Source organism: Oncorhynchus keta, unplaced genomic scaffold, assembly GCF_023373465.1.
Source record: "Oncorhynchus keta strain PuntledgeMale-10-30-2019 unplaced genomic scaffold, Oket_V2 Un_scaffold_23083_pilon_pilon, whole genome shotgun sequence".
NCBI classification, from domain to species: domain Eukaryota; kingdom Metazoa; phylum Chordata; class Actinopteri; order Salmoniformes; family Salmonidae; genus Oncorhynchus; species Oncorhynchus keta.
In genome coordinates, this window is record NW_026290873.1 from 117,924 (window position 1) to 143,897 (window position 25,974).

Consider the following 25,974-nt stretch of genomic DNA (forward strand, 5'->3'; position numbering starts at 1 on the left):
TCAAGCAAGATAAACTCCTATTCGTTGAAGCAAGGTGGACTGGCACTGCTTCTGATTATGAACAGGGAAATGATAAGAAACCTTTTATATTGTCATATCAGTGATGGGCTTGACATTGATGATGAAATGAGGTTAGAAGTTGGGTTATGGGAAGGAGGGACCTCTTTATACAGGCAGAGGCTTTGAGTGGAAGGTTAGGTGTTCACACAACTCTGATCAGAACAGACACACTTTCTGAACTCATTAGAGCTTCTACCTTTGGAAAGGATATGACATTTTGAACAAAGATTGCTTGGATTGTAATAAACCACAAACAAACTGTGGACTAGACCTTTGCAGAATGAGAAACATCATGGACTTGACCTTTGGCTTCTTTTCATGCGAATCCAGCAAGATGACATCTGATCCTGAGATGGCAGTTGAGGAGGGCTACATATCCCCTCCGCCCACCAGGCCCACCCTCCCTTCCACCCAGTGTTCCATCCACTTGGGAGTCCAGGCAGAGAGAATGAGGAGGGGGAGCGACGTCTTCTCGACCAGCAGGGACACGGTGAGCGAGAGGGGCCGTAACCGCAGCTGGCTACTCTCTAGCATCATCACTTTCAACGTCCTGATCCTAGGTATTGCTCTGGTCAGTGGCAGTGTCTTCAACAACGTTAAGATCAACGCCATCAACCTGCAGATCTTCCTCATCGTCCTCATCATCCTCACCACTGCCTGGATGCTGTACTACACCATCTACACATCCAGGGAAGATCATGCCGTGCTCTACAAGGATAGCCATGCCGGGCCTGTGTGGCTCAGGGGTAAGAGAAGACACTTTTCTGATCTTCCGGGTCTACAGCTGCTAAATTCCAGAGTTCCCAGTTGTTTGTTTTTATCCCTGAAAATCTGGGAAGTTTGTGGAATTTTGCAGCCTTACCCTGTAGGATTCACTGTCTGGTAATCCCACTGGACTGAATGAATAATCTCTCTTTGGATTGGGGAAGAGTTCTATTCTAATAGGATATCATTTACTATACCTAGACAAAGTTTTACATTCACTCATTGTTTTTAATGAGTGTGATTATTTCTACTTGGATTTCATTCTATTTTTTTCTCTAGGTGGACTGGTGCTGTTTGGCTTATGCAGTCTGATTATGGACGTGTTTAAGATTGCTAACTACGTTGGCTACCTGCACTGTGACTCTGCTGTGAAGATAGCGTTCCCTGTCGTACAAGCTGTATTCATACTTGTCCAGGTAAGAACACAAGTTCTGACATCTCAAATGGAGCTTCCATTAGGTGATATGACGGAAACCACTGAGGGATTTGGCTGGTGGGAAAAATGCAAGTATAGGTGATCATTGTATCTTTTTCAGACATACTTCCTCTGGCTCCACGCTAAAGACTGTGTACAGCTACAACGGAACATAACTCGGTGAGTGTAACTAATAGCTACTGTATAACTGAATTGATTTATTTATTGATGTTGTAAATTGATGTTTGATTGATGGTTGGACATTTAAACATTGCCCGTTGACCTTAAACTTTGCTTGGGAAACATGAAGTCTACTCTATTCTATTAAATTCAGTTCTGTTCTATTCTATTCTTACAGAATTAAATAGTATTTAAAAAATAGTTAGTATTCTATTCTGTTCTGAACTCTTGTTTCCCTCTTGAAGCTGTGGGCTGATGTTGACTCTGTCTACCAATCTGATGTTGTGGATGGCAGCAGTCACAGAGGAGTCCATACACCAGACTGTTGTTCTACCAGAGGACAACAACAGCACACATTCCTATGACATCAGAGGTAGAGAACATTGTGTTGTATCTTCTCTCTAGAAAATCTAAGTATGTAAACCGAAATGGGAATTCCTTGTTTAAATGAAGGATCAATAAAATAAAATACATTTTCAGTTTACTTTCTGAACTTACTGTGTTGAAATAGAATTGCCGTCGACTATGAAATACAACCAACCGACATAACAAAACATCACCTCAGAGTCAAACAATAAAGCTCATGTTTGATTTTATTTCAGCCCTGGTGGATCCAGCAGCTGTAACTGCAGCCACTCTGCCTGTGCCGTCTTAGAAAAGGCCTATTACTACCTGTACCCCTTCAACATCGAGTACAGCCTGTTTGCCTCGGCCATGGCCTACGTCATGTGGAAGAACGTGGGCCGCCTGGTAGACGAGCACAACCACCACGCGCTCCATTTCCGCCTGAAGGACGTGCTGGTGGGGCCTGCGGTCGGGCTGGTCATGCTGGTGGCGGGCCTGGGAACCTTTGTCATCTACAAGGTGGATGTGGAGAAGGGGGACCCGGGGAAACGTGACACGGTGCTGATGATACACTACGTGATGAACACGGTGGCTGTGACTCTCATGTCCGCCTCGACCGTGGCTGGTTGCGCCATCTACCGGCTGGACCAGAGGGACCACGTGTCGGGGAAGAACCCCACACGGAGCCTGGATGTAGGCTTGCTGATCGGCGCCTCATTCGGACAGTTCACCATCTGTTATTTCACCATCGTGGCTGTGGTGGCAATGGGGGCAGAGGGCCACCTCAACGCTCTCAACCTGGCTGTCTCCCTGCTCACTGTGATCCAGCTCTGCCTGCAGAACATCTTCATCATCGAGGGCCTGCATCGTGAGCCCTTCCACGAAGACATGCACCGGGCCTCTGTATTCACAAACCCATACGTCCTTCAAGCCCATAGAGACATACACAACCTCCCAGGGACATTCATGGAGACCAAGACGTCCCCGGCCCTCACAGTTCACAGTATGCATGTTGCTCCTTCTGCTCCTTCTAGCTCCCCCCTTCCTCAACGCCATAGGCTGACCTGGAAGAGGAGGGCCCTGAAGGAGATCTGTGCATTTCTGCTGCTCTGCAACATCCTTGTGAGTAGCCTACTGAGTACCCACCACTGTCCTTTTCAAAATGGCTCTTTTAAAGGGCTTGTTAACCTAGGATGTTGTCCTTTCATCCAAAACCGTTTTTATTAAGTTTGGATGAAACGACCTACCCACAGGGTACTCACTGGTTGAATCAACTTTGTTTCAATGATATTACATTGAACCAACATGGAATAGACGTTGAATTGATGTCTGTGCCCAGTGGGTATGTACAGTAGGTCGAAAATAAATGGAAACTACTGAACCTTCACTTTTTTTCCTGTTTGCCTAACTTGCTCATGAGCCAAAGGACTCCCTAGGATTTGTGCAGTACAATACATCATAGTAGAGTATGATCCTAACTAGTATGTTTAAGTTGAAAGATTGGACTGAACATCTTTACTCTGTTTCCGTTGACAGCTCTGGATCATGCCGGCGTTTGGCGCCCGCCCCCAGTTTGACAACCCGATTGGAGCAGAGTTTTACGAGTTCACCATGTGGGCGGCTGTTGTGAATATCGGACTCCCCTTCGGAATCTTTTACCGTATGCACTCAGTCGCCAGCCTCTTTGAGGTCTTTCTAACCTCATAAGCAGGAAAATGACAAACTATTCTGAAAATGTATAAAGATCATTTTTTTTACAATCTATGTTTTATTGTTATTCTTTGTTCTGTCCTGAGCATGCACTGAAACATATAGAAAGGATATACAGAATACAATTATATAATACAATTTCATTTTTAATGAAATGTGTCAATATCAGTGAGCTATTAAACTGTATAAATAGTTTTATATGAATTATAATTGATGACTTTGTAATAAAGTGCACATACATTTATGTAAACATTTTCTGGGATATGAGTCATTCTTCTTTGTGGCACACTGTAATACAACACAGACCAATCACTGGCACTACTTATTTTTACAATAACTGTCTTACCTGTAACACAACATATGGGGCGGCAGGGTAGCCTAGTGGTTAGAGCGTTGGACTAGTAACCGGAAGGTTAACCCACTGTTCCTAGGTAGTCATTGAAAATAAGAATTTGTTCTTTACTGACTTGCCTAGATAAATAAAGATTAAATTAAATATGTTTTATTACCCCATTGACTACAAACATGGTTAAAAGTATCATTTTAATCTGATGGATGGTAAGTTTTTGCATAGACCAGTCTATGGATGCACATTTCTCCACTCCCGTCCCTCAAGTGTTCAGCAAAGCAAGTGGGGGAACGACCGCGTTGTTCTTGTTTGCCCCTTTAATATTACGTACAGTACACCCAAAACAGTACTTAACCAGTGTCTGGCTTCCTCTTTCTGTTCTGTCTACTCCAGATTCCACTGTGTTACATAGCTCAACTAGCCTGGTCCCAGATCGGTTTGGGTTACACAGCTCAACTAGCCTGGTCCCAGATCTGTTTGGGTTATACAGCTCAACTAGCCTGGTCCCAGATCTGTTTGGGTTATACAGCTCAACTAGCCTGGTCCCAGATCGGTTTGGGTTACACAGCTCAACTAGCCTGGTCCCAGATCGGTTTGGGTTATACAGCTCAACTAGCCTGGTCCCAGATCTGTTTGGGTTACACAGCTCAACTAGCCTGGTCCCAGATCTGTTTGGGTTATACAGCTCAACTAGCCTGGTCCCAGATCTGTTTGGGTTATACAGCTCAACTAGCCTGGTCCCAGATCTGTTTGGGTGATACAGCTCAACTAGCCTGGTCCCAGGTCTGGTTTGTTTGTTATACAGCTCAACTAGCCTGGTCCCAGATCTGTTTGTGTTATACAGCTCAACTAGCCTGGTCCCAGATCTGTTTGTGTTATACAGCTCAACAGCCTGGTCCCAGATCTGTTTGTGTTATACAGCTCAACTAGCCTGGTCCCAGATCGGTTTGTGTTATACAGCTCAACTAGCCTGGTCCCAGATCTGTTTGGGTTACACAGCTCAACTAGCCTGGTCCCAGATCTGTTTGTGTTATACAGCTCAACTAGCCTGGTCCCAGATCTGTTTGGGTTATACAGCTCAACTAGCCTGATCCCAGATCTGTTTGTGTTATACAGCTCAACTAGCCTGGTCCCAGATCTGTTTGGGTTATACAGCTCAACTAGCCTGGTCCCAGATCTGTTTGGGATATACAGCTCAACTAGCCTGGTCCCAGATCTGTTTGGGTTATACAACTCAACTAGCCTGGTCCCAGGTCTTGTCAAAGTTAGTGGCAAAGCGGCAGATAGACAATTCACACAGCTGTGCCAAGTATCTTCTCAAGATACACTTCCAACACTCTACTCAGCAAACTGGATGCAGTTTATCACAGTGCCATCCGTTTTGTCACTAAAGCACCTTATACTACCCACCACTGCGACTTCGTCGCCAGACCCACTGGCTCCAGGTCATCTACAAGGCCATGCTAGGTAAAGCTCCGCCTTATCTCAGTTCACTGGTCACGATGGCAACACCCATCCGTAGCACGCGCTCCAGCAGGTGTATCTCACTGATCATCCCTAAAGCCAACACCTCATTCGGCCGCCTTTCGTTCCAGTACTCTGCTGCCTGTGACTGGAACGAATTGCAAAAATCGCTTGCATTAGTTCCTCTTCTCAACTATGCCGGTCAGTTGATTAGGGATTGCCTTACAGGTGTGCTGATTAGTAATCCTGCACAGCTGTGTTGGGTGTTGTCTTCGGCTGGCCTGGTGCTGAAGGTAGTGCAGCCTTCCACAGTGCGGAACTGAGTCCACAGTGCTGCAGCCAGTGTCTCTGTCCATGGTGCTGAAGTGAGTGCACCTGCCTACTATGCTGAGGTGGGTGGCTCTGTCCATGGGGCTGCACTGGGAGTCCTTCAGCCACACCTATGCCCATGTCTCTCACGGTGCCACAGGGCCCTCAAGCATAGTACGGTGTTGTTATTGTCGAAGCGTGAATGAAATGCATTGAGTTTGTCTGGAAGAGAGGCATCATTGGATAGAACATGGCTGGGTCTTTATTTGTAATGGACTGTAGCCCCTGCCAAACACGGTGGGCATCGGAGCCTGTGTAGTATGATTCCACCTCATACCTGTATTTTTATTTTGTTAGTTTAATGACTCTGCGGAGGTCGTAGCGGGACTTCTTGTTCCTGTCCTCAGCTGTAGCCTCAGGATTGTCTGTGAAAGCCTTGTATGCTGTAGCCTGGTCCTTTAGCTTAGCGCCAACCTCAGAGTTAATACAAGGCTTCTGATTGGGGAAGCAGCAAACCTTCACAAGCAGGAGTACGGAGTAATGATCTGATTTGACGAATGGCGGACAAGGAAGGGCCTTGTATGCTTGCTAGCTGGTAGAGTAACAGTGGTCTAGGAGATGTGTTGAAGGAAGTTGGGCATGACTTTTCATAGTGACACTGAATTACATCTCCGGCGATAAGGAAGGCAGCCTCCAGATGTATGTTTTCCTGCTTGTTTATAGCCTAGTACAGTCTGTTAAGTGCCATCTTGTTATATTTCAGGTCCTGAGGTGGAATGTTTACAACAGTCATGATAACAGCTGAAAACCCATTCAGGAGTTGGAAGGGTTGGCATTTGACCATCAGGTATTCCAAGACAGGTGAGAAATTAGTCGAGACTACCCCTGCACATGAGTCAGCACATCATTTGTTGTTGATGAAGAGGCAAACTCCTCCCCCTCTCGATTTCCCTGACTCTACTGTCTTGCATGGATAATCCATCGAGTTGGATAGCCAATGCAGGTATCTTGTCCGAAAGCCATGTTTCAGAAAAGCATTGAATATTTCAGTTACGAGAGTCCCGTTGGGAGCAAATCCGCGTTTAGAGGTCATACATCTTATTATCAAGTGACTGTACATTGGGCAATAAAATGGAGGGAAGAGGTGGCCGGTTTTACCTTCACCTTGATCTGGTCAGGAATCCCCCTCTCCTGCCTCTGGTGTCTGTTTTGGGTTGGAATTACAGAAAGAGCCCAGGGCAGATGAGCCCAGGGCAGATGAGCCCAGGGCAGATGAGCCCAGGGCAGATGAGCCCAGGGCAGATGAGCCCAGGGCAGATGAGCCCAGGGCAGATGAGCCCAGGGCAGATGAGCCCAGGGCAGATGAGCCCAGGGCAGATGAGCCCAGGGCAGATGAGCCCAGGGCAGTCGAAGTTAAAGTTGAAGCCAGAATTGGGGTAAGTAACTGCAGATCTGATGTTCAGAAGTTCTTGTCAGTTATAACAAATGATAGTGGATACATTTTGTGAATATAAAGTAAGATAAATGCCAAAAGAAACACAAAATAGCAGAGTTGGGTCGGAGTTTGCAAAACAGCAGCAACAGCGCCATCTATATTTCAAAAGCCACCCATAAGGCTATGTGAAGTTGTGAAATATCTATGTGCTATTATTAACAGCAACAATTGAGTTGATTCCCATGATTTTCACCTTTCCAGGCATGTTTCGTCAGTGATTACTTCAAGGAAGGGAGGACTTGCACATCATACTTGCACATCATCATCTGCACATCTATCACTCCAGTGTTCATTTGCTAAATTGTAATTACTTGGCTACTACGTCCTTTTTATTGCCTTACCTCCTCATGCCATTTGCACACACTGTATATAGACTTTCTTTTTTTCTACTGTGTTATTGACTGTACGCTTGTTAATTCCATGTGTAACTCTGTGTTGTTGTTTGTGTCGCACTGCTTTGCTTTATCTTGTCCAGGTCGCAGTTGTAAATGAGAACTTGTTCTCAACTGGCCTACCTGGTTAAATAAAGTTGAAATAAGATAACGGAGGATGCACTTTTAAGGAACATGATGGCAGATGGTTCGACAGCACTGCCAGCTACGGTCCAAATGAAGAACAGAAAAAAGAAACAACTAAACTCTGGATCAGAATATTCTTCTTATGGTCCTTTACTGGTTCCTTTAAGAAACATGTATAATATAGTATTATACAGCATAATTCAAGAAAGAAATACTACTTTAAACATCAAGCACAGTATTTACAGTTGACAATGCTGATTGCAGAATGACATGCAGACAAATATAACAAAGTATATGTAAGATATAGCCATTGACTTTTACACAGTAACATAAAGTCAATTTGGATATTTGTTTATTTCAGTCTGGAACAGACAATAGTGTCCTTTTCAAGTTCCTGAAGAGATACAATCCCTTGTCACATTGCCACTTTACAAAGAACACAGCAGTAAGGTCTCATTGGAGGAGTGCAATTTCACAACATGACAACGTTCTCACTTTAATGTGTCAATTAAAGACAAATCATGTTAAATAGCAATGCCATCCAATAATATTTTAGGCTACTATCTAAAAGTATAATTTTGATGTCTGTGCAACACGTTATAATAACTTTCATGAATAAGCAACAAGTAAACAATTTATAAGTATGTGTGTGCTTTGGGGACTCTTCTGACGAAGAGGAGTAGTATGAAGGATCGGAGGACCAAAACGCAGCGTGGTAAGTGTTCATGTTTTTTAATGAATAACGAACACTGAACAAAACAATAACGTGAAGTAAATCAAACCGAAACAGTCCCGTGTGGCACAGACACTGACATGGAAAATAAACACCCACAACTCAAAGTGAAACCAGGCTCCCTAAGTATGATTCTCAATCAGGGACAACGATTGACAGCTGCCTCTGATTGAGAACCATACCAGGCCGAACACAGAAACCCAAATTATAGAAAAAGAACATAAACAACCCACCCAAATCACCCCTGACCATACTAAAACAAGGACATAATAAAAGAACTAAGGTCAGAACGTGACAGAGGGCTGCAGTAGATATCTCAGATAGGGAGAGTGAGGCCTAAGAGTAGTGAGGCTATATACAGTAGCAAGGCTATATACAGTAGTGAGGCTATACATACAGTAGCAAGGCTGTATACAGTAGTGAGGCTATATACAGTAGCAAGGCTATATACAGTAGTGAGGCAGTAGTGAGGCTATATACAGTAGCAAGGCTATATACAGTAGTGAGGCTATATACAGTAGCAAGGCTATATACAGTAGCGAGGCTACATACAGTAGTGAGGCTATATACAGGCTATATACAGGCTATATACAGTAGTGAGGCTATATACAGTAGTGAGGCTATATAGAGTAGCAAGGCTATATACAGTAGGCATGGCTATATACAGTAGTGAAGCAGTAGTGAGGCTATATACAGTAGTGAGGCTATATACAGTAGCAAGGCTATATACAGTAGTGAGGCTATATACAGTAGCAAGGCTATATACAGTTGTGAGGCTATATACAGTAGCAAGGCAGTGAGGCTATATACAGTAGCAAGGTAGTGAGGCTATATACAGTAGCTATATACAGTAGTGAGGCTATATACAGTAGAGGCTATATACAGTAGTGAGGCTATATACAGTAGTGAGGCTATATACAGTAGTGAGGCTATATACAGTAGCGAGGCTATATACAGTAGCGAGGCTATATACAGTAGCAGTAGCAAGGCTATATACAGTAGCAGTAGCAAGGCTATATACAGTAGTGAGGCTATATACAGTAGCAGAGGCTATATACAGTAGTGAGGCTATATACAGTAGTGAGGCTATATACAGTAGTGAGGCTATATACAGTAGCGAGGCTATATACAGTAGTGAGGCTATATACAGTGAGGCTATATAGTAGTGAGGCTATATACAGTAGTGAGGCTATATACAGTAGCAGTGAGGCTATATACAGTAGCAAGGAGTAGCAAGGCTATATACAGGCACCGGTTAGTCAGGCTGATTGAGTAGTAGTATGTACATGTAGGTGTGGTTAAAGTAGACTATGCATCCAGTGACTGATTGAGGTAGTATGTACATGTAGGTGTGGTTAAAGTGACTAAAGTGATTCGAAAGTATTCGGCCCCCTTGAACTTTGCGACCTTTTGCCACATTTCAGGCTTCAAACATAAAGATATAAAACTGTATTTTTTTGTGAAGAATCAACAACAAGTGGGACACAATCATGAAGTGGAACAACATTTATTGGATATTTCAAACTTTTTTAACAAATCAAAAACTGAAAAATTGGGCGGGCAAAATTACAGCTGTAAGTCGCTTGGGGTATCAGTTTAGCACATCGAGAGACTGAACATTTTTCCCATTCCTCCTTGCAAAACAGCTCAAGCTCAGTGAGGTTGGATGGAGAGCATTTGTGAACAGCAGTTTTCAGTTCTTTCCACAGATTCTCAATTGGATTCAGGCCTGGACTTTGACTTGGCCATTCTAACACCTGGATATGTTTATTTTTGAACGATTCCATTGTAGATTTTGCTTTATGTTTTGGATCATTGTCTTGTTGGAAGACAAATCTCCGTCCCGGTCTCAGGTCTTTTGCAGACTCCATCAGGTTTTCTTCCAGAATGGTCCTGTATTTGGATCCATCCATCTTCCCATCAATTTTAACCATCTTCCCTGTCCCTGCTGAAGAAAAGCAGACCCACACCATGATGCTGCCACCACCATGTTTGACAGTGGGGATGATGTGTTCAGGGTGATGAGCTGTGTTGCTTTTACGCCAAACATAATGTTTTGCATTGTTGCCAAAAAGTTCAATTTTGGTTTCTTCTGACCAGAGCACCTTCTTCCACATGTTTGGTGTGTCTCCCAGGTGGCTTGTGGCAAACTTTAAACAACACTTTTTATGGATATCTTTAAGAAATGGCTTTCTTCTTGCCACTCTCCCATAAAGGCCAGATTTGTGCAATATACGACTGATTGTTGTCCTATGGACAGAGTCTCCCACCTCAGCTGTAGATCTCTGCAGTTCATCCAGAGTGATCATGGGCCTCTTGGCTGCATCTCTGATCAGTCTTCTCCTTGTATGAGCTGAAAGTTTAGAGGGACGGCCAGGTCTTGGTAGATTTGCAGTGGTCTGATACTCCTTCCATTTCAATATTATCGCTTGCACAGTGCTGGTTGGTTGGTCGACCCAATTGACGTAGTATGTACATGAATTTATAGTTAAAGTAACTATGCATATATGATAAACAGAGAGTAGCAGCAGCGTAAAAGAGGGGTTCGGGCCTTCCTCTGACACCGACTGGTGTAGAGGTCTGGAAGGCAGGGAAGCTTAGCCCCAGTAATGTACTGGGCCGTACGCACTACCCTCTGTTGTGCCATGCGGTCGGAGGCCGAGCAGTTGCCATACCAGGCAGTGATGCAACCAGTCAGGATGCACTCGATGTTGAAGCTGTAGAACCTTTTGAGGATCTGAGGACCCATGCCAAATCTTTTTAGTGCAACAGGTATACAGAGATGACCAGTTTACAGAGGAGTTTAGAGTGCAATGATGTGTCCCTTAATGTTGATGATGTGGTTGTTACTGACAAGGAGCACATGTCCCATAATGTTGATGATGTGGTTGTTACTGACAAGGAGCACATGTCCCAAAATGTTGATGATGTGGTTGTTACTGACAAGGAGCACATGTCCCTTAATGTTGATGATGTGGTTGTTACTGACAGGTCCCTTAATGTTGATGATGTGGTTGTTACTGCACATGTCCCTTAATGTTGATGATGCACATGTCCCTTAATGTTGATGATGTGGTTGTTACTGACATGTCCCAGTTGATGTCCCTTAATGTTGATGATGTGGTTGTTATGCACATGTCCCTTAATGTTGATGATGTGGTTGTTACTGACAAGGAGCACATGTCCCTTAATGTTGATGATGTGGTTGTTACTGACAAGGAGCACATGTCCCAAAATGTTGATGATGTGGTTGTTACTGACAAGGAGCACATGTATAATGTTGATGATGTGGTTGTTACTGACAAGGAGCACATGTCCCTTAATGTTGATGATGTGGTTGTTACTGACAAGGATGCCCCTATAATGTTGATGATGTGGTTATTGACAAGGAGCACATGTCCCTTAATGTTGATGATGTGGTTGTTACTGCACATGTCCCTTAATGTTGATGATGTGGTTGTTACTGACAAGGAGCACATGTCCCATAATGTTGATGATGTGGTTGTTACTGACAAGGAGCACATGTCCCTTAATGTTGATGATGTGGTTGTTACTGACAAGGAGCACATGTCCCTTAATGTTGATGATGTGGTTGTTACTGACAAGGAGCACATGTCCCTTAATGTTGATGACAAGGAGCACATGTCCCTTAATGTTGATGATGTGGTTGTTACTGACAAGGAGCACATGTCCCTTAATGTTGATGATGTGGTTGTTACTGACAAGGAGCACATGTCCCTTAATGTTGATGATGTGGTTGTTACTGACAAGGAGCACATGTCCCTTAATGTTGATGAGCACATGTCCTTAATGTTGATGATGTGGTTGTTACTGACAAGGAGCACATGTCCCTTAATGTTGATGATGTGGTTGTTACTGACAAGGAGCACATGTCCCTTAATGTTGATGATGTGGGTTGTTAATGTTGATGATGTGGTTGTTACTGACAAGGAGCACATGTCCCTTAATGTTGATGATGTGGTTGTTACTGACAAGGAGCACATGTCCCTTAATGTTGATGATGTGGTTGTTACTGACAAGGAGCACATGTCCCTTAATGTTGATGATGTGGTTGTTTGACAAGGAGCACATGTCCCTTAATGTTGATGATGTGGTTGTTACTGACAAGGAGCACATGTCCCTTAATGTTGATGATGTGGTTGTTACTGCACATGTCCCTTAATGTTGATGATGTGGTTGTTACTGACAAGGAGCACATGTCCCTTAATGTCCTGACAAGGAGCACATGTCCCTTAATGTTGATGATGTGGTTGTTACTGACAAGGAGCACATGTCCCATAATGTTGATGATGTGGTTGTTACTGACAAGGAGCACATGTCCCTTAATGTTGATGATGTGGTTGTTACTGACAAGGAGCACATGTCCCTTAATGTTGATGATGTGGTTGTTACTGACAAGGAGCACATGTCCCTTAATGTTGATGATGTGGTTGTTACTGACAAGGAGCACATGTCCCTTAATGTTGATGATGTGGTTGTTATGACAAGGAGCACATGTCCCTTAATGTTGATGATGTGGTTGTTACTGACAAGGAGCACATGTCCCTTAATGTTGATGATGTGGTTGTTATGTCCCTTAATGTTGATGATGTGGTTGTTACTGACAAGGAGCACATGTCCCTTAATGTTGATGATGTGGTTGTTACTGACAAGGAGCACATGTCCCTTAATTTTGATGATGTGGTTGTTACTGACAAGGAGCACATGTCCCTTAATGTTGATGATGTGGTTGTTACTGACAAGGAGCACATGTCCCTTAATGTTGATGATGTGGTTGTTACTGACAAGGATCACATGTCCCTTAATGTTGATGATGTTGTTGTTACTGACAAGGATCACATGTCCCTTAATGTTGATGATGTTGTTGTTACTGACAAGGAGCACATGTCCCTTAATGTTGATGATGTGGTTGTTACTGACAAGGAGCACATGTCCCTTAATGTTGATGATGTGGTTGTTACTGACAAGGAGCACATGGCTGAGCTCTTTATTCACCACTTCATTCCTTTTAAGATGACACCATCTATCTTTTCATATGTGTGCAAATCTTTCTAAAACAGAAAATGGACACAATTCAATGGATATCAATCAACAAGGAGGTAAGAATATAGGCTGTAAGAACATGTTGAAGGCTGGATGTATTGGCTGAAGATGACTGACCTGCTCCCGTTTTATTTGTTTGTTTTATTTAACGAAGCATGTCAGTTAAGAACCAATTCTTATTTACGACGACGGCCTACCCCAGCCAAACCTGGACGACACTGGGCCAATTGTGCGCCACCCTATGGGACTCCCAATCACAGACGGATGTGACAGCCTGGATTGAAACCAGGGACTGTAGTTACACCTCTTGCACTGAGATGCAGTGCCTTAGACCACTGCCGCCATTCAGGATAATTCATTTAACAGGTGTGGCCGTGCCTCTTAAAAACTTGATCTGACGTCTCTAAACAAGTTATGTAATTTATAGGGATAATCAAGGTGGTCAGCTGATTTGCCTAAAGTGTCTGTCTTCGATTTCCTGTCAACCTCAGGGCCATTCAGTGTCATAAAGAAAGGGGGTGAACAGATGAGCTATTGTCCCTAGTGGCCTTTATGGCCCCATCATATAATGAAGCCAACATTCCAGCTCTGTTAAACCACTTCAGGACATGAAGGGTGATGCTGGTTCCTGTGTTAATGTGTAATTGTAAATTACCCCCCATTGTGGTCTATGGTTCGTATCCCTCGTGGTCTATCGTTACAGCAGGAGCATGATGGGCTGGGCACTGCTTCTGATGATAAACAATGTCTGATGGGCTTGGCATTGATGATGAAATGAGGTTAGAAGTTGGGTTATGGGAAGGAGGGACCTCCTTATACAGGCAGAGCCTTTGAGTGGATGGTTAGGTGTTCACACAACTCTGATCAGAACAGACACACTTTCTGAACTCATTAGAGCTTCTACCTTTGGAAAGGATATGACATTTTGAACAAAGATTGCTTGGATTGTAACAAATCACAAACAAACTGTGGACTAGACCTTTGCAGAATGAGAAACATCATGGACTTGACCTTTGGCTTCTTTTCACGCGAACCCAGCAAGATGACATCTGAAGCTGAGATGGCGGTTGAGGAGGGCCACATATCCCCCCCGCCCACCCTCCCTTCCATCCGGTGTTCCATCCACTTGGGAGTCCAGGCGGGGAGTATGATGAGGGGGAGCGACGTCTTCTCGACCAGCAGGGGCACGGTGAGGGAGAGGGGCCGTAACCGCAGCTGGCTACTCTCTAGCATCATCACGGTCAACGTCCTGATCCTAGGTATTGCTCTGGTCAGTGGCAGTGTCTTCAACAACGTTAAGATCAACACCATCAACCTGCAGATCTTCCTCATCGTCCTCGTCATCCTCACCACTGCCTGGATGCTGTACTACACCATCTACACATCCAGGGAAGATCATGCAGTGCTCTACAAGGATAGCTATGCCGGGCCTGTGTGGCTCAGGGGTAAGAGAAGACACTTTTCTGATCTTCTGGGTCTACAGCTGCTAAATTCCAGAAACTTTTCCAGAGTTCACAGTTTTTGTTTTTCCCCTGAAAAATCACTGGAAATTAAGAATCATCTCTCTCTGTTATAATCACTGGAAATGAATAATCTCTCTCTCTGTTATAATCACTGGAAATGAATAATCTCTCTCTGTTAAAATCACTGGAAATTAATCATCTCTCTCTCTGTTAAAATCACTGGAAATGAATAATCTCTCTCTCTGTTAAAATCACTGGAAATTAATAATCTCTCTCTCTGTTAAAATCACTGGAAATTAATAATCTCTCTCTCTGTTAAAATCACTGGAAATGAATAATCTCTCTCTCTGTTAAAATCACTGGAAATGAATAATCTCTCTCTCTCTGTTAAAATCACTGGAAATTAATAATCTCTCTCTGTTAAAATCACTGGAAATTAATCATCTCTCTCTCTGTTATAGATAGGCAGGGCAGGATGGATATAGGTCTGTAACAGTTTGGGTCCAGGGTGTCTCCCCCTTTGAAGAGGGGGATGACTGCGGCAGCTTTCCAGTCCTTGGGGATCTCAGATGATATGAAAGGTTGAACAGGCTGGTAATAGGGGTTGCGACAATGGCAGCGGATAGTTTCAGAAATAGAGGGTCCAGATTGTCAAGCCCAGCTGATTTGTACGGGTCCAGGTTTTGCAGCTCTTTCAGAACATCTGCTATCTGGATTTGGGTAAAGGAGAGGCTTGGGCGAGTAGCTGCGGGGGGGGCGGAGCTGTTGGCCGAGGTTGGAGTAGCCAGGCGGAAGGCATGGCCAGCCATTGAGAAATGCTTGTTGAAGTTTTCGATAATCATGGATTTATCGGTGGTGACCGTGTTACCTAGCCTCAGTGCAGTGGGCAGCTGGGAGGAGGTGCTCTTGTTCTCCATGGCCTTCACAATGTCCCAGAACTTTTTGGAGTTGGAGCTACAGGATGCAAACTTCTGCCTGAAGAAGCTGGCCTTAGCTTTCCTGACTGACTGCGTGTATTGGTTCCTGACTTCCCTGAACAGTTGCATATCGCGGGGACTGTTCGATGCTATTGCAGTCCGGCACAGGATGTTTTTGCGCTGGTCGAGGGCAGTCAGGTCTGGAGTGAACCAAGGGCTATATCTGTTCTTAGTTCTGCATTTTTTTAACGGAGCATGTTTATCTAAAATGGTGAGGAAGTTACTTTTAAAGAATGACCAGGCATCCTCAACTGACGGGATGGGGTCAATGTCCTTCCAGGATACCCGGGCCAGGTCGATTAGAAAGGCCTGCTCACATAAGTGTTTTAGGGAGCGTTTGACAGTGATGAGGGGTGGTCGTTTGACTGCGGCTCCGTAGCGGATACAGGCAATGAGGCAGTGATCGTTGAGATCCTGGTTGAAGACAGCGGAGGTGTATTTGGAGGGCCAGTTGGTCAGGATGACGTCTATGAGGGTGCCCTTGTTTACAGATTTAGGGTTGTACCTGGTGGGTTCCTTGATGATTTGTGTGAGATTGAGGGCATCTATCTTAGATTGTAGGACTGCCGGGGTGTTAAGCATATCCCAGTTTAGGTCACCTAACAGAACAAACTCTGAAGCTAGATGGGGGGAAATCAATTCACAAATGGTGTCCAGGGCACAGCTGGGTGCTGAGGGGGGTCGGTAGCAGGCGGCAACAGTGAGAGACTTATTTCTGGAGAGAGTAATTTTCAAGATTAGTAGTTCGAACTGTTGGGGTATGGACCTGGAAAGTATGACATTACTTTGCAGGCTATCTCCTCCCCCTTTGGCAGTTCTATCTTGACGGAAGATGTTATAGTTGGGTATGGAAATCTCAGAATTTTTGGTGGCCTTCCTGAGCCAGGATTCCGACACTGGACATTAATCATCTCTCTCTCTGTTAAAATCAAAATTGATAATCTCTCTTTCTGTTAAAATCACTGGAAATTAATAATATATCTCTCTCTGTTAAAATCACTGGAAATTAATAATCTCTCTCTCTGTTAAAATCACTGGAAATTAATAATCTCTCTTTCTGTTAAAATCACTGGACATGGTATCCAAGAGTACATCTGACTCTGGGGAAGTAGTTGGCCCTGGCCTGCTGCTGTTTTTCCTAGCCACGATTCATTGATTGAAGTAGATTAAGGGCCTCATTGCCAAAATGCCAGAGCATCCATTTAATAATATTTATTTCTGTTAAAATCACTGGACATGAATAATCTCTCTTTGGATTGGGGGAGAGTTCTATTCTAATAGGATATCATTTACTATACCTAGACAAAGTTTTACATTCACCCATTGTTTTTAATGAGTGTGATTATTTCTACTTGGATTTCATTCTGTTTTTTTCTCTAGGTGGACTGGTGCTGTTTGGCTTATGCAGTCTGATTATGGACGTGTTTAAGATTGCTAACTACGTAGGCTACCTGCACTGTGACTCTGCTGTGAAGATAGCGTTCCCTGTCGTACAAGCTGTATTCATACTTGTCCAGGTAAGAACACAAGTTCTGACATCTCAAATGGAGCTTCCATTAGGTGATATGACGGAAACCACTGAGGGATTTGGCTGGTGGGAAAAATGCAAGTATAGGTGATCATTGTATCTTTCTCAGACATACTTCCTCTGGCTCCACGCTAAAGACTGTGTACAGCTACAACGGAACATAACTCGGTGAGGGCAACTAACTGCTACTGTATAACTGAATTTATTACGATTTAATTATGTAAATTGATGGTTGGACATTTAACATTCCCCTTGGGAAGCATAAAGTCTTATCTATTATATTATGTTATATTATATTCTTACAGAATTAAATAGGATATAAAAATAGTTAGTATTCTATTCTATTCGACTCCTGTGTTTCCCTCTTGAAGCTGTGGGCTGATGTTGACTCTGTCTACCAATCTGATGTTGTGGATGGCAGCAGTCACAGAGGAGTCCATACACCAGACTGTTGTTCTACCAGAGGACGGCAACAGCACACATTCCTATGACATCAGAGGTAGAGAACATTGTGCTGTTGAATCTTCTCTAGAAAATCTAAGTGAAATACTACAGGGTTGGGTTCAATTCCATTTCAATTCAGTATGTAAACTGAAATGGGAATTCCTTGTTTAAGGGTTCAATTCCATTTCAATTCAGTATGTAAACTGAAATGGGAATTCCTTGTTTAAGGGTTTGTCGCGATACGAAACCTTCAGCCCCGCCCCTTGGCCGGCAGCGGGGTTGCTAGAGGTGGTTAGCGTCCCGTTCCCTGGATTGGACAGGGCACTATAGGTACTTCAGGTTATCTCGGTATAACCAGGACCGCTCGCGTAGCCCTGCCTCTCTTTCTATATCGAAACGTTGTCCGCGCAGAGAGGTCTTTTGCCTTGTCACTCTCAACGGTCTAGCTCTAGCTGGGATGTGTGAACCCCACCTTTATCCTCTAGACTCTTTGTTTCACCACTAATTGGTCCTTGAGTTATTATTAAGTACTAGTCCTACCAGTCTCTATATGATTTCCCTGTGGTTGAGTGTTTCCCCTCTGTGATGTATCTAGTTTAAAGTGTGAAGACCTTTAGTCAACTTAGTCTCATTACTCTGCCCGTCGGCTATGTATCGCTTGGAAAATAAAACTTAGATAGATCGATAAGACAATTAAATGAATCACTACTGGACACACCTTCCTCTTTGTCTTTTAATAGTAACTCATTCTGTCATAGAGTACTGATCTCCGTTTCCAGTGTCCCGGTAGCGGGGAGTGTCAGAGTTGTTATCTCCCGTGCCGTTAACTGTCTTTGAGAGAACCGTTTACTTGAGACAAAATAAGACTACCGTTTATTTTTGATAACACTCTGTTTTTTGTCTTTTACAATCAAACACACTTCAAAATACACAATTGTTACTCGGTCACACACAGCGTTAATCAAAAACATGCAAATGCCTTAATGCTCTATAAAATGCCTGGTACAATGATAACACTTATCTGTATATTAAATACTTGTAATAGTTATTTAATTACCTTTGAGAGATGACGAGGAGACCCACGAGATCAGGAGCAGAGTTTCAATCGGTCAGAGTTCTTTTTGAATTTAGTTGGTAGCGACTCCCCTCTACTGGCTGAGAGGTTGACTTGAAGTCGGTGGTTTACTAAATTTAGAGATTCAAGTTAGACTGGAGAGATCAGAGGTTCTCCGCTGAGCTACCGCAGTGTCTGTGGCGAGAAATACCTAGCCGGGATGAGGAGCTCAATCAATTAAGATATTTTGCATCCTGATTCTGCCAGGCGAAAGGCACTCTGACGACAAAACTACTGTCCAATAGTTAAACGGCAAGAGCCCAAGTTCCAGCAAATTAGAATCTATGGATAATTTTAGTAGTTTAACTAAATTTAGAGATCCAAGTTAGACTGGAGAGATCAGAGGTTCTCCGCTGAGCTACTGCAGTGTCTGTGGTGAGAAATACCTACCCGGGATGAGGAGCTCAATCAATTAAGATATTTTGCATCCTGATTCTGCCAGGCGAAAGGCACTCTGACGACAAAACTACTGTCCAATAGTTAAACGGCAAGAGCCCAAGTTCCAGCAAATTAGAATCTATGGATAATTTTAGTAGTTTAACTAAATTTAGAGATCCAAGTTAGACTGGAGAGATCAGAGGTTCTCCGCTGAGCTACCGCAGTGTCTGTGGCGAGAAATACCTACCCGGGATGAGGAGCTCAATCAATTAAGATATTTTGCATCCTGATTCTGCCAGGCGAAAGGCACTCTGACGACAAAACTACTGTCCAATAGCTAAACGGCAAGAGTCCAAGTTCCAGCAAATTAGAATATACAAGTGATTTGAGTCAGGTGGCAAATTACCCGAAGTCAAATGGTTGTCTAAATGAATTCAGAATTCAAGAAGTCAGCGCCAAAGCAATGGCAAATGTCTCTTTATATACCTTGTGATTCTCTGCACCCGATCTGCTGCTCCTCCCATTCCCTCAGAGTAAAGAGGGTGATGACACATCTTACAACAGGAAATACTTTTCTTACAGTGCATATATGGGCCTCTGTTTATGACAGAGCCTATTACTCTAGCAACAATGAGGAAACACTTTTCTTACAGTGCACATATAGGCCTCTGTTTATGACAGAGCCTATTACTCTAGCAACAATGAGTCTAACAGTTTCTCCCATTCCTCGGAGCAGTCGTTGAGGGGTGGAGTGGGAGTTTCTTGGTACTGTGAGGTTGAGTTAGTTTGTGAGCTGGTGGCAGATTCAGGTGATTGTGTCCAGTCAGGTAGTTCAGATGTTTCTTGAGGCTCAAAGACGGGTGGGGATATCGGGGGAAAAGGGACACAGGGGAGATCCCTTTGGCGTTTCACCACAGGTTCAATTCCATTTCAATTCAGTATGTAAACTGAAATGGGAATTCCTTGTTTAAGGGTTCAATTCCATTTCAATTTAGTATGTAAACCGAAATTGGAATTCCTTGTTTAAATGAAGGATCAATAAAATAAAATACATTTTCAGTTTACTTTCTGAACTTACTGTGTTGAAATAGAATTGCCGTCGACTATGAAATACAACCAACCGACATAACAAAACATCACCTCAGAGTCAAACAATAAAGCTCATGTTTGATTTTATTTCAGCCCCTGGTGGATCCAGCAGCTGTAACTGCAGCCACTCTGCCTGTGCCGTCTTAGAAAAGGCCTATTACTACCTGTACCCCTTCAACATCGAGTACAGCCTGTTTGCCTCAGCCATGGCCTACGTCATGTGGAAGAACGTGGGCCGCCTGGTAGACGAGCACAACCACCACGCGCTCCATTTCCGCCTGAAGGACGTGCTGGTGGGGCCTGCGGTCGGGCTGGTCATGCTGGTGGCGGGCCTGGGAACCTTTGTCATCTACAAGGTGGATGTGGAGAAGGGGGACCCGGGGAAACGTGACACGGTGCTGATGATACACTACGTGATGAACACGGTGGCTGTGACGCTCATGTCCGTCTCGACCGTGGCTGGTTGCGCCATCTACCGGCTGGACCAGAGAGACCACGTGTCGGGGAAGAACCCCACACGGAGCCTGGATGTAGGCTTGCTGATCGGCGCCTCATTCGGACAGTTCACCATCTGTTATTTCACCATCGTGGCTGTGGTGGCAACGGGGGCCGAGGGCCACCTCAACGCTCTCAACCTGGCTGTCTCCCTGCTCACTGTGATCCAGCTCTGCCTGCAGAACATCTTCATCATCGAGGGCCTGCATCGTGAGCCCTTCCACGAAGACATGCACCGGGCCTCTGTATTCACAAACCCATACGTCCTTCAAGCCCAAGCCCATAGAGACATACACAACCTCCCAGGGACATTCATGGAGACCAAGACGTCCCCGGCCCTCACAGTTCACAGTATGCATGTTGCTCCTTCTGCTCCTTCTAGCTCCCCCCTTCCTCAACGCCATAGGCTGACCTGGAAGAGGAGGGCCCTGAAGGAGATCTGTGCATTTCTGCTGCTCTGCAACATCCTTGTGAGTAGCCTACTGAGTACCCACCACTGTCCTTTTCAAAATGGCTCTTTTAAAGGGCTTGTTAACCTAGGATGTTGTCCTTTCATCCAAAACCGTTTTTATTAAGTTTGGATAAAACTAGGGCCTCCTGAGTGGCGCGGTGGTTTAAGGCACTGCATCACTGTGCTAGCTGTACTGCATCACAGTTCTAGCTGTGCCACAATAGATCTTGGTTTGTGTCCATGCTCTGTGGCAGCTGGCCGCGACTAGGAGACCCATGAGGCGGGGCACAATTGGCCCAGTGTCGTCTGGGTTAGGCCAGCAGGGATGTTCTTGTCCCAACGCACAATAGCAACTCCTGTGGCGGGTCGGGCGCAATGCACGCTGACACGGTCACCAGGTGTACAGTGTTTCCTCCGAAACATTGGTGTGTTTGGCTTCCAGGTTAAGAGGGCGTTGTGTCAAGAGGCAGTGTGGCTTGGCTGGGTTGTGTTTTGGAGGATGCACGGCTCTCGACCTTCGCCTCTCCCAAGTCCGTATGGGAGTTGCAGCGATGGGACAAAACTGTAACTACCAATTGGATACCACGAAATTGGGGAGAAGCATTTGGAATAAACTTCAACACCCTAGGTACTTCGAAAATAAGATGAAACTGCTGAACCATCATTTAAAATAAAACAAATATATGTTTGCATAACTTGCTCATGAAAACGGGTTTACTAGTTATTTCTACAGTACAATACATCAGAGTAGAGTATGATCCTAACTAGTATGTTTAAGTTGAAAGATTGGACTGAACATCTTTACTCTGTTTCCGTTGACAGCTCTGGATCATGCCGGCGTTTGGCGCCCGCCCCCAGTTTGACAACCCGATTGGAGCAGAGTTTTACGAGTTCACCATGTGGGCGGCTGTTGTGAATATCGGACTCCCCTTCGGAATCTTTTACCGTATGCACTCAGTCGCCAGCCTCTTTGAGGTCTTCCTAACCTCATAAGCAGGTGAATTACAGAAACCATTCTGAACTATTTTTTGTATAATATTTTTTATTAAATATTATAACATGTTTTATTTTGTACCCACAACAAATACAAATGTATACATATGAACAACCATTTACAGCCGCACAGAAACAACAACATTTAACATTTACATTTAAGTCATTTAGCAGACGCTCTTATCCAGAGCGACTTACAAATTGGCAAACAACTACGTCTCATCTGCCCAGACCTGCATGCTCACATGCCCATCCCTAGAACAACAACTATGTCTCATCTGCCCAGACCTGCATGCTCACATGCCCATCCCTAGAACAACAACTATGTCTCACCTGTCCAGACCTGCATGCTCACATGCCCATCCCTAGAACAACAACTATGTCTCATCTGTCCAGACCTGCATGCTCACATGCCCATCCCTAGAACAACAACTATGTCTCACCTGTCCAGACCTGCATGCTCACATGCCCATCCCTAGAACAACAACTATGTCTCATCTGCCCAGACCTGCATGCTCACATGCCCATCCCTAGAACAACAACTATGTCTCATCTGTCCAGACCTGCATGCTCACATGCCCATCCCTAGAACAACAACTATGTCTCACCTGTCCAGACCTGCATGCTCACATGCCCATCCCTAGAACAACAACTATGTCTCATCTGCCCAGACCTGCATGCTCACATGCCCATCCCTAGAACAACAACTATGTCTCATCTGTCCAGACCTGCATGCTCACATGCCCATCCCTAGAACAACAACTATGTCTCATCTGTCCAGACCTGCATGCTCACATGCCCATCCCTAGAACAACAACTATGTCTCACCTGTCCAGACCTGCATGCTCACATGCCCATCCCTAGAACAACTATGTCTCACTCCAGACCTGCATGCTCACATGCCCATCCCTAGATCAACAACTATGTCTCATCTGTCCAGACCTGCATGCTCACATGCCCATCCCTAGAACAACAACTACGTCTCATCTGTCCAGACCTGCATGCTCACATGCCCATCCCTAGAACAACAACTACGTCTCATCTGTCCAGACCTGCATGCTCACATGCCCATCCCTAGAACAACAACTATGTCTCATCTGTCCAGACCTGCATGCTCACATGCCCATCCCTAGAACAACAACTATGTCTCACCTGTCCAGACCTGCATGCTCACATGCCCATCCCTAGAACAACAACTATGTCTCATCTGCCCAGACCTGCATGCTCACATGCCCATCCCTAGAACAACAACTATGTCTCATCTGTCCAGACCTGCATGCTCACATGCCCATAGCCCATCCCTAGAACAACAACTATGTCTCATCTGTCCAGACCTGCATGCTCACATGCCCATCCCTAGAACAACAACTATGTCTCATCTGTCCAGACCTGCATGCTCACATGCCCATCCCTAGAACAACAACTATGTCTCACCTGTCCAGACCTGCATGCTCACATGCCCATCCCTAGAACAACAACTATGTCTCATCTGCCCAGACCTGCATGCTCACATGCCCATCCCTAGAACAACAACTACGTCTCATCTGTCCAGACCTGCATGCTCACATGCCCATCCCTAGAACAACAACTATGTCTCATCTGTCCAGACCTGCATGCTCACATGCCCATCCCTAGAACAACAACTATGTCTCATCTGTCCAGACCTGCATGCTCACATGCCCATCCCTAGAACAACAACTATGTCTCATCTGCCCAGACCTGCATGCTCACATGCCCATCCCTAGAACAACAACTATGTCTCATCTGTCCAGACCTGCATGCTCACATGCCCATCCCTAGAACAACTACGTCTCATCTGCCCAGACCTGCATGCTCACATGCCCATCCCTAGAACAACAACTACGTCTCATCTGTCCAGACCTGCATGCTCACATGCCCATCCCTAGAACAACAACTATGTCTCACCTGTCCAGACCTGCATGCTCACATGCCCATCCCTAGAACAACAACTATGTCTCATCTGCCCAGACCTGCATGCTCACATGCCCATCCCTAGAACAACAACTATGTCTCATCTGTCCAGACCTGCATGCTCACATGCCCATCCCTAGAACAACAACTATGTCTCATCTGTCCAGACCTGCATGCTCACATGCCCATCCCTAGAACAACAACTATGTCTCACCTGTCCAGACCTGCATGCTCACATGCCCATCCCTAGAACAACAACTATGTCTCATCTGCCCAGACCTGCATGCTCACATGCCCATCCCTAGAACAACAACTATCTGTCTCATCTGTCCCAGACCTGCATGCTCACATGCCCATCCCTAGAACAACAACTGTCTCATCTGTCCAGACCTGCATGCTCACATGCCCATCCCTAGAACAACAACTATGTCTCATCTGCCCAGACCTGCATGCTCACATGCCCATCCCTAGAACAACAACTATGTCTCATCTGTCCAGACCTGCATGCTCACATGCCCATCCCTAGAACAACAACTATGTCTCACCTGTCCAGACCTGCATGCTCACATGCCCATCCCTAGAACAACTATGTCTCACCTGTCCAGACCTCATGCTCATGCCCATCCCTAGACAACTGTCTCATCTGTCCAGACCTGCATGCTCACATGCCCATCCCTAGAACAACAACTGTCTCATCTGTCCAGACCTGCATGCTCACATGCCCACCTGCACCTGTCCATCCCAGACCTGCCCAGACCTGCATGCTCACATGCCCATCCCTAGAACAACAACTATGTCTCATCTGTCCAGACCCATGCTCACATGCCCATCCCTCACGTCTCATCTGCCCAGACCCATGCTCACATGCCCATCCCTAGAACAACAACTACGTCTCATCTGTCCAGACCTGCATGCTCACATGCCCATCCCTAGAACAACAACTATGTCTCATCTGCCCAGACCTGCATGCTCACATGCCCATCCCTAGAACAACAACTATGTCTCATCTGTCCAGACCTGCATGCTCACATGCCCATCCCTAGAACAACAACTATGTCTCATCTGTCCAGACCTGCATGCTCACATGCCCATCCCTAGAACAACAACTATGTCTCATCTGTCCAGACCTGCATGCTCACATGCCCATCCCTAGAACAACAACTATGTCTCATCTGTCCAGACCTGCATGCTCACATGCCCATCCCTAGAACAACAACTATGTCTCATCTGTCCAGACCTGCATGCTCACATGCCCATCCCTAGAACAACAACTATGTCTCATCTGCCCAGACCTGCATGCTCACATGCCCATCCCTACATTCAATAATAAATCATTATATTTGTCCATTGTGTTAGTGATGGTGGATTGATTTCTATGTTTTTTGTATACATACTTTCAAGATGAGTGATGAGAAGAGAATCTTGCAGCCCATTGGGTATCTCACTACCCCCATATGTCATGTCTTGAAATGTCCAGACAGACAGATTAAAAGTAAGTTTACATTGTAATACTTCTGACAGCCAACTTTCTAGCTCCGCCCATAAGTTTTGGACTTTATAGCATTCCCAGAAAGCAGGGATTATTGAGTCATTGTTAGTTTTACACTTAAGACATGACTCTGCCCGTGTGCTGAAGAATATGTGAATTCTGTCTCTTGTATCAAAAATATCTATGCGTTAATTTATACTGGATTAAGCATAAT

General features: G+C 44.8%; 2 protein-coding genes and 1 long non-coding RNA gene across 17 annotated transcripts in view; 2 read left to right on the forward strand and 1 right to left on the reverse strand.

The window, feature by feature from the left end:
* The window catches only part of LOC127928205 (proton channel OTOP2-like), a 33,759-nt gene extending 30,278 nt beyond the window's left edge, over positions 1 to 3,481 (forward strand). The window contains exons 3-8 of the mRNA XM_052515338.1: positions 391 to 806; positions 1,105 to 1,241; positions 1,362 to 1,420; positions 1,666 to 1,798; positions 2,027 to 2,887; positions 3,302 to 3,481. Of these exons, the coding sequence (XP_052371298.1) occupies positions 391 to 806; positions 1,105 to 1,241; positions 1,362 to 1,420; positions 1,666 to 1,798; positions 2,027 to 2,887; positions 3,302 to 3,472 (1,777 nt within the window). The 3' untranslated portion in view covers positions 3,473 to 3,481. The remainder of the gene's footprint in view (positions 1 to 390; positions 807 to 1,104; positions 1,242 to 1,361; positions 1,421 to 1,665; positions 1,799 to 2,026; positions 2,888 to 3,301) is intronic.
* Positions 3,482 to 14,395: 10,914 nt separating this feature from the next.
* LOC127928214 (proton channel OTOP2-like) lies at positions 14,396 to 22,616 on the forward strand. The gene is made up of 6 exons (XM_052515346.1): positions 14,396 to 14,852; positions 17,228 to 17,364; positions 17,485 to 17,543; positions 17,747 to 17,874; positions 20,494 to 21,365; positions 22,169 to 22,616. The coding sequence occupies exons 1-6, from the start codon at positions 14,396 to 14,398 to the stop codon at positions 22,337 to 22,339; spliced, it is 1,824 nt and encodes a 607-aa protein (XP_052371306.1). The 3' UTR covers positions 22,340 to 22,616.
* Positions 22,617 to 22,622: 6 nt separating this feature from the next.
* Positions 22,623 to 25,580, reverse strand: LOC127928207 (uncharacterized). 15 transcript variants are annotated; one of them, XR_008130922.1, is made up of 8 exons: positions 25,179 to 25,580; positions 24,662 to 24,826; positions 24,166 to 24,550; positions 23,674 to 24,113; positions 23,227 to 23,611; positions 23,123 to 23,177; positions 22,848 to 22,957; positions 22,636 to 22,737 (listed from the first exon to the last, which is right to left on the reverse strand). It is a non-coding gene; the product is annotated as an uncharacterized LOC127928207 (long non-coding RNA). The 15 variants fall into 15 exon arrangements; XR_008130921.1 differs by having other exon boundaries at positions 22,623 to 22,682; positions 22,903 to 23,177; XR_008130918.1 differs by having other exon boundaries at positions 22,623 to 22,682; positions 22,738 to 23,177.
* Positions 25,581 to 25,974: the final 394 nt, after the last annotated feature.

What these genes read in the sequence shown, in the direction of transcription:
- LOC127928214 (XM_052515346.1), top strand. Translation starts at nt 14,396, where the DNA reads ATGAGAAACATCATGGACTTGACCTTTGGCTTCTTTTCACGCGAACCC. An exon ending in CTGTATTCATACTTGTCCAG is followed by an intron (nt 17,365 to 17,484) that starts GTAAGAACACAA and finishes TATCTTTCTCAG; the next exon opens with ACATACTTCCTCTGGCTCCA. An exon ending in TGCTGCTCTGCAACATCCTT is followed by an intron (nt 21,366 to 22,168) that starts GTGAGTAGCCTA and finishes TTCCGTTGACAG; the next exon opens with CTCTGGATCATGCCGGCGTT.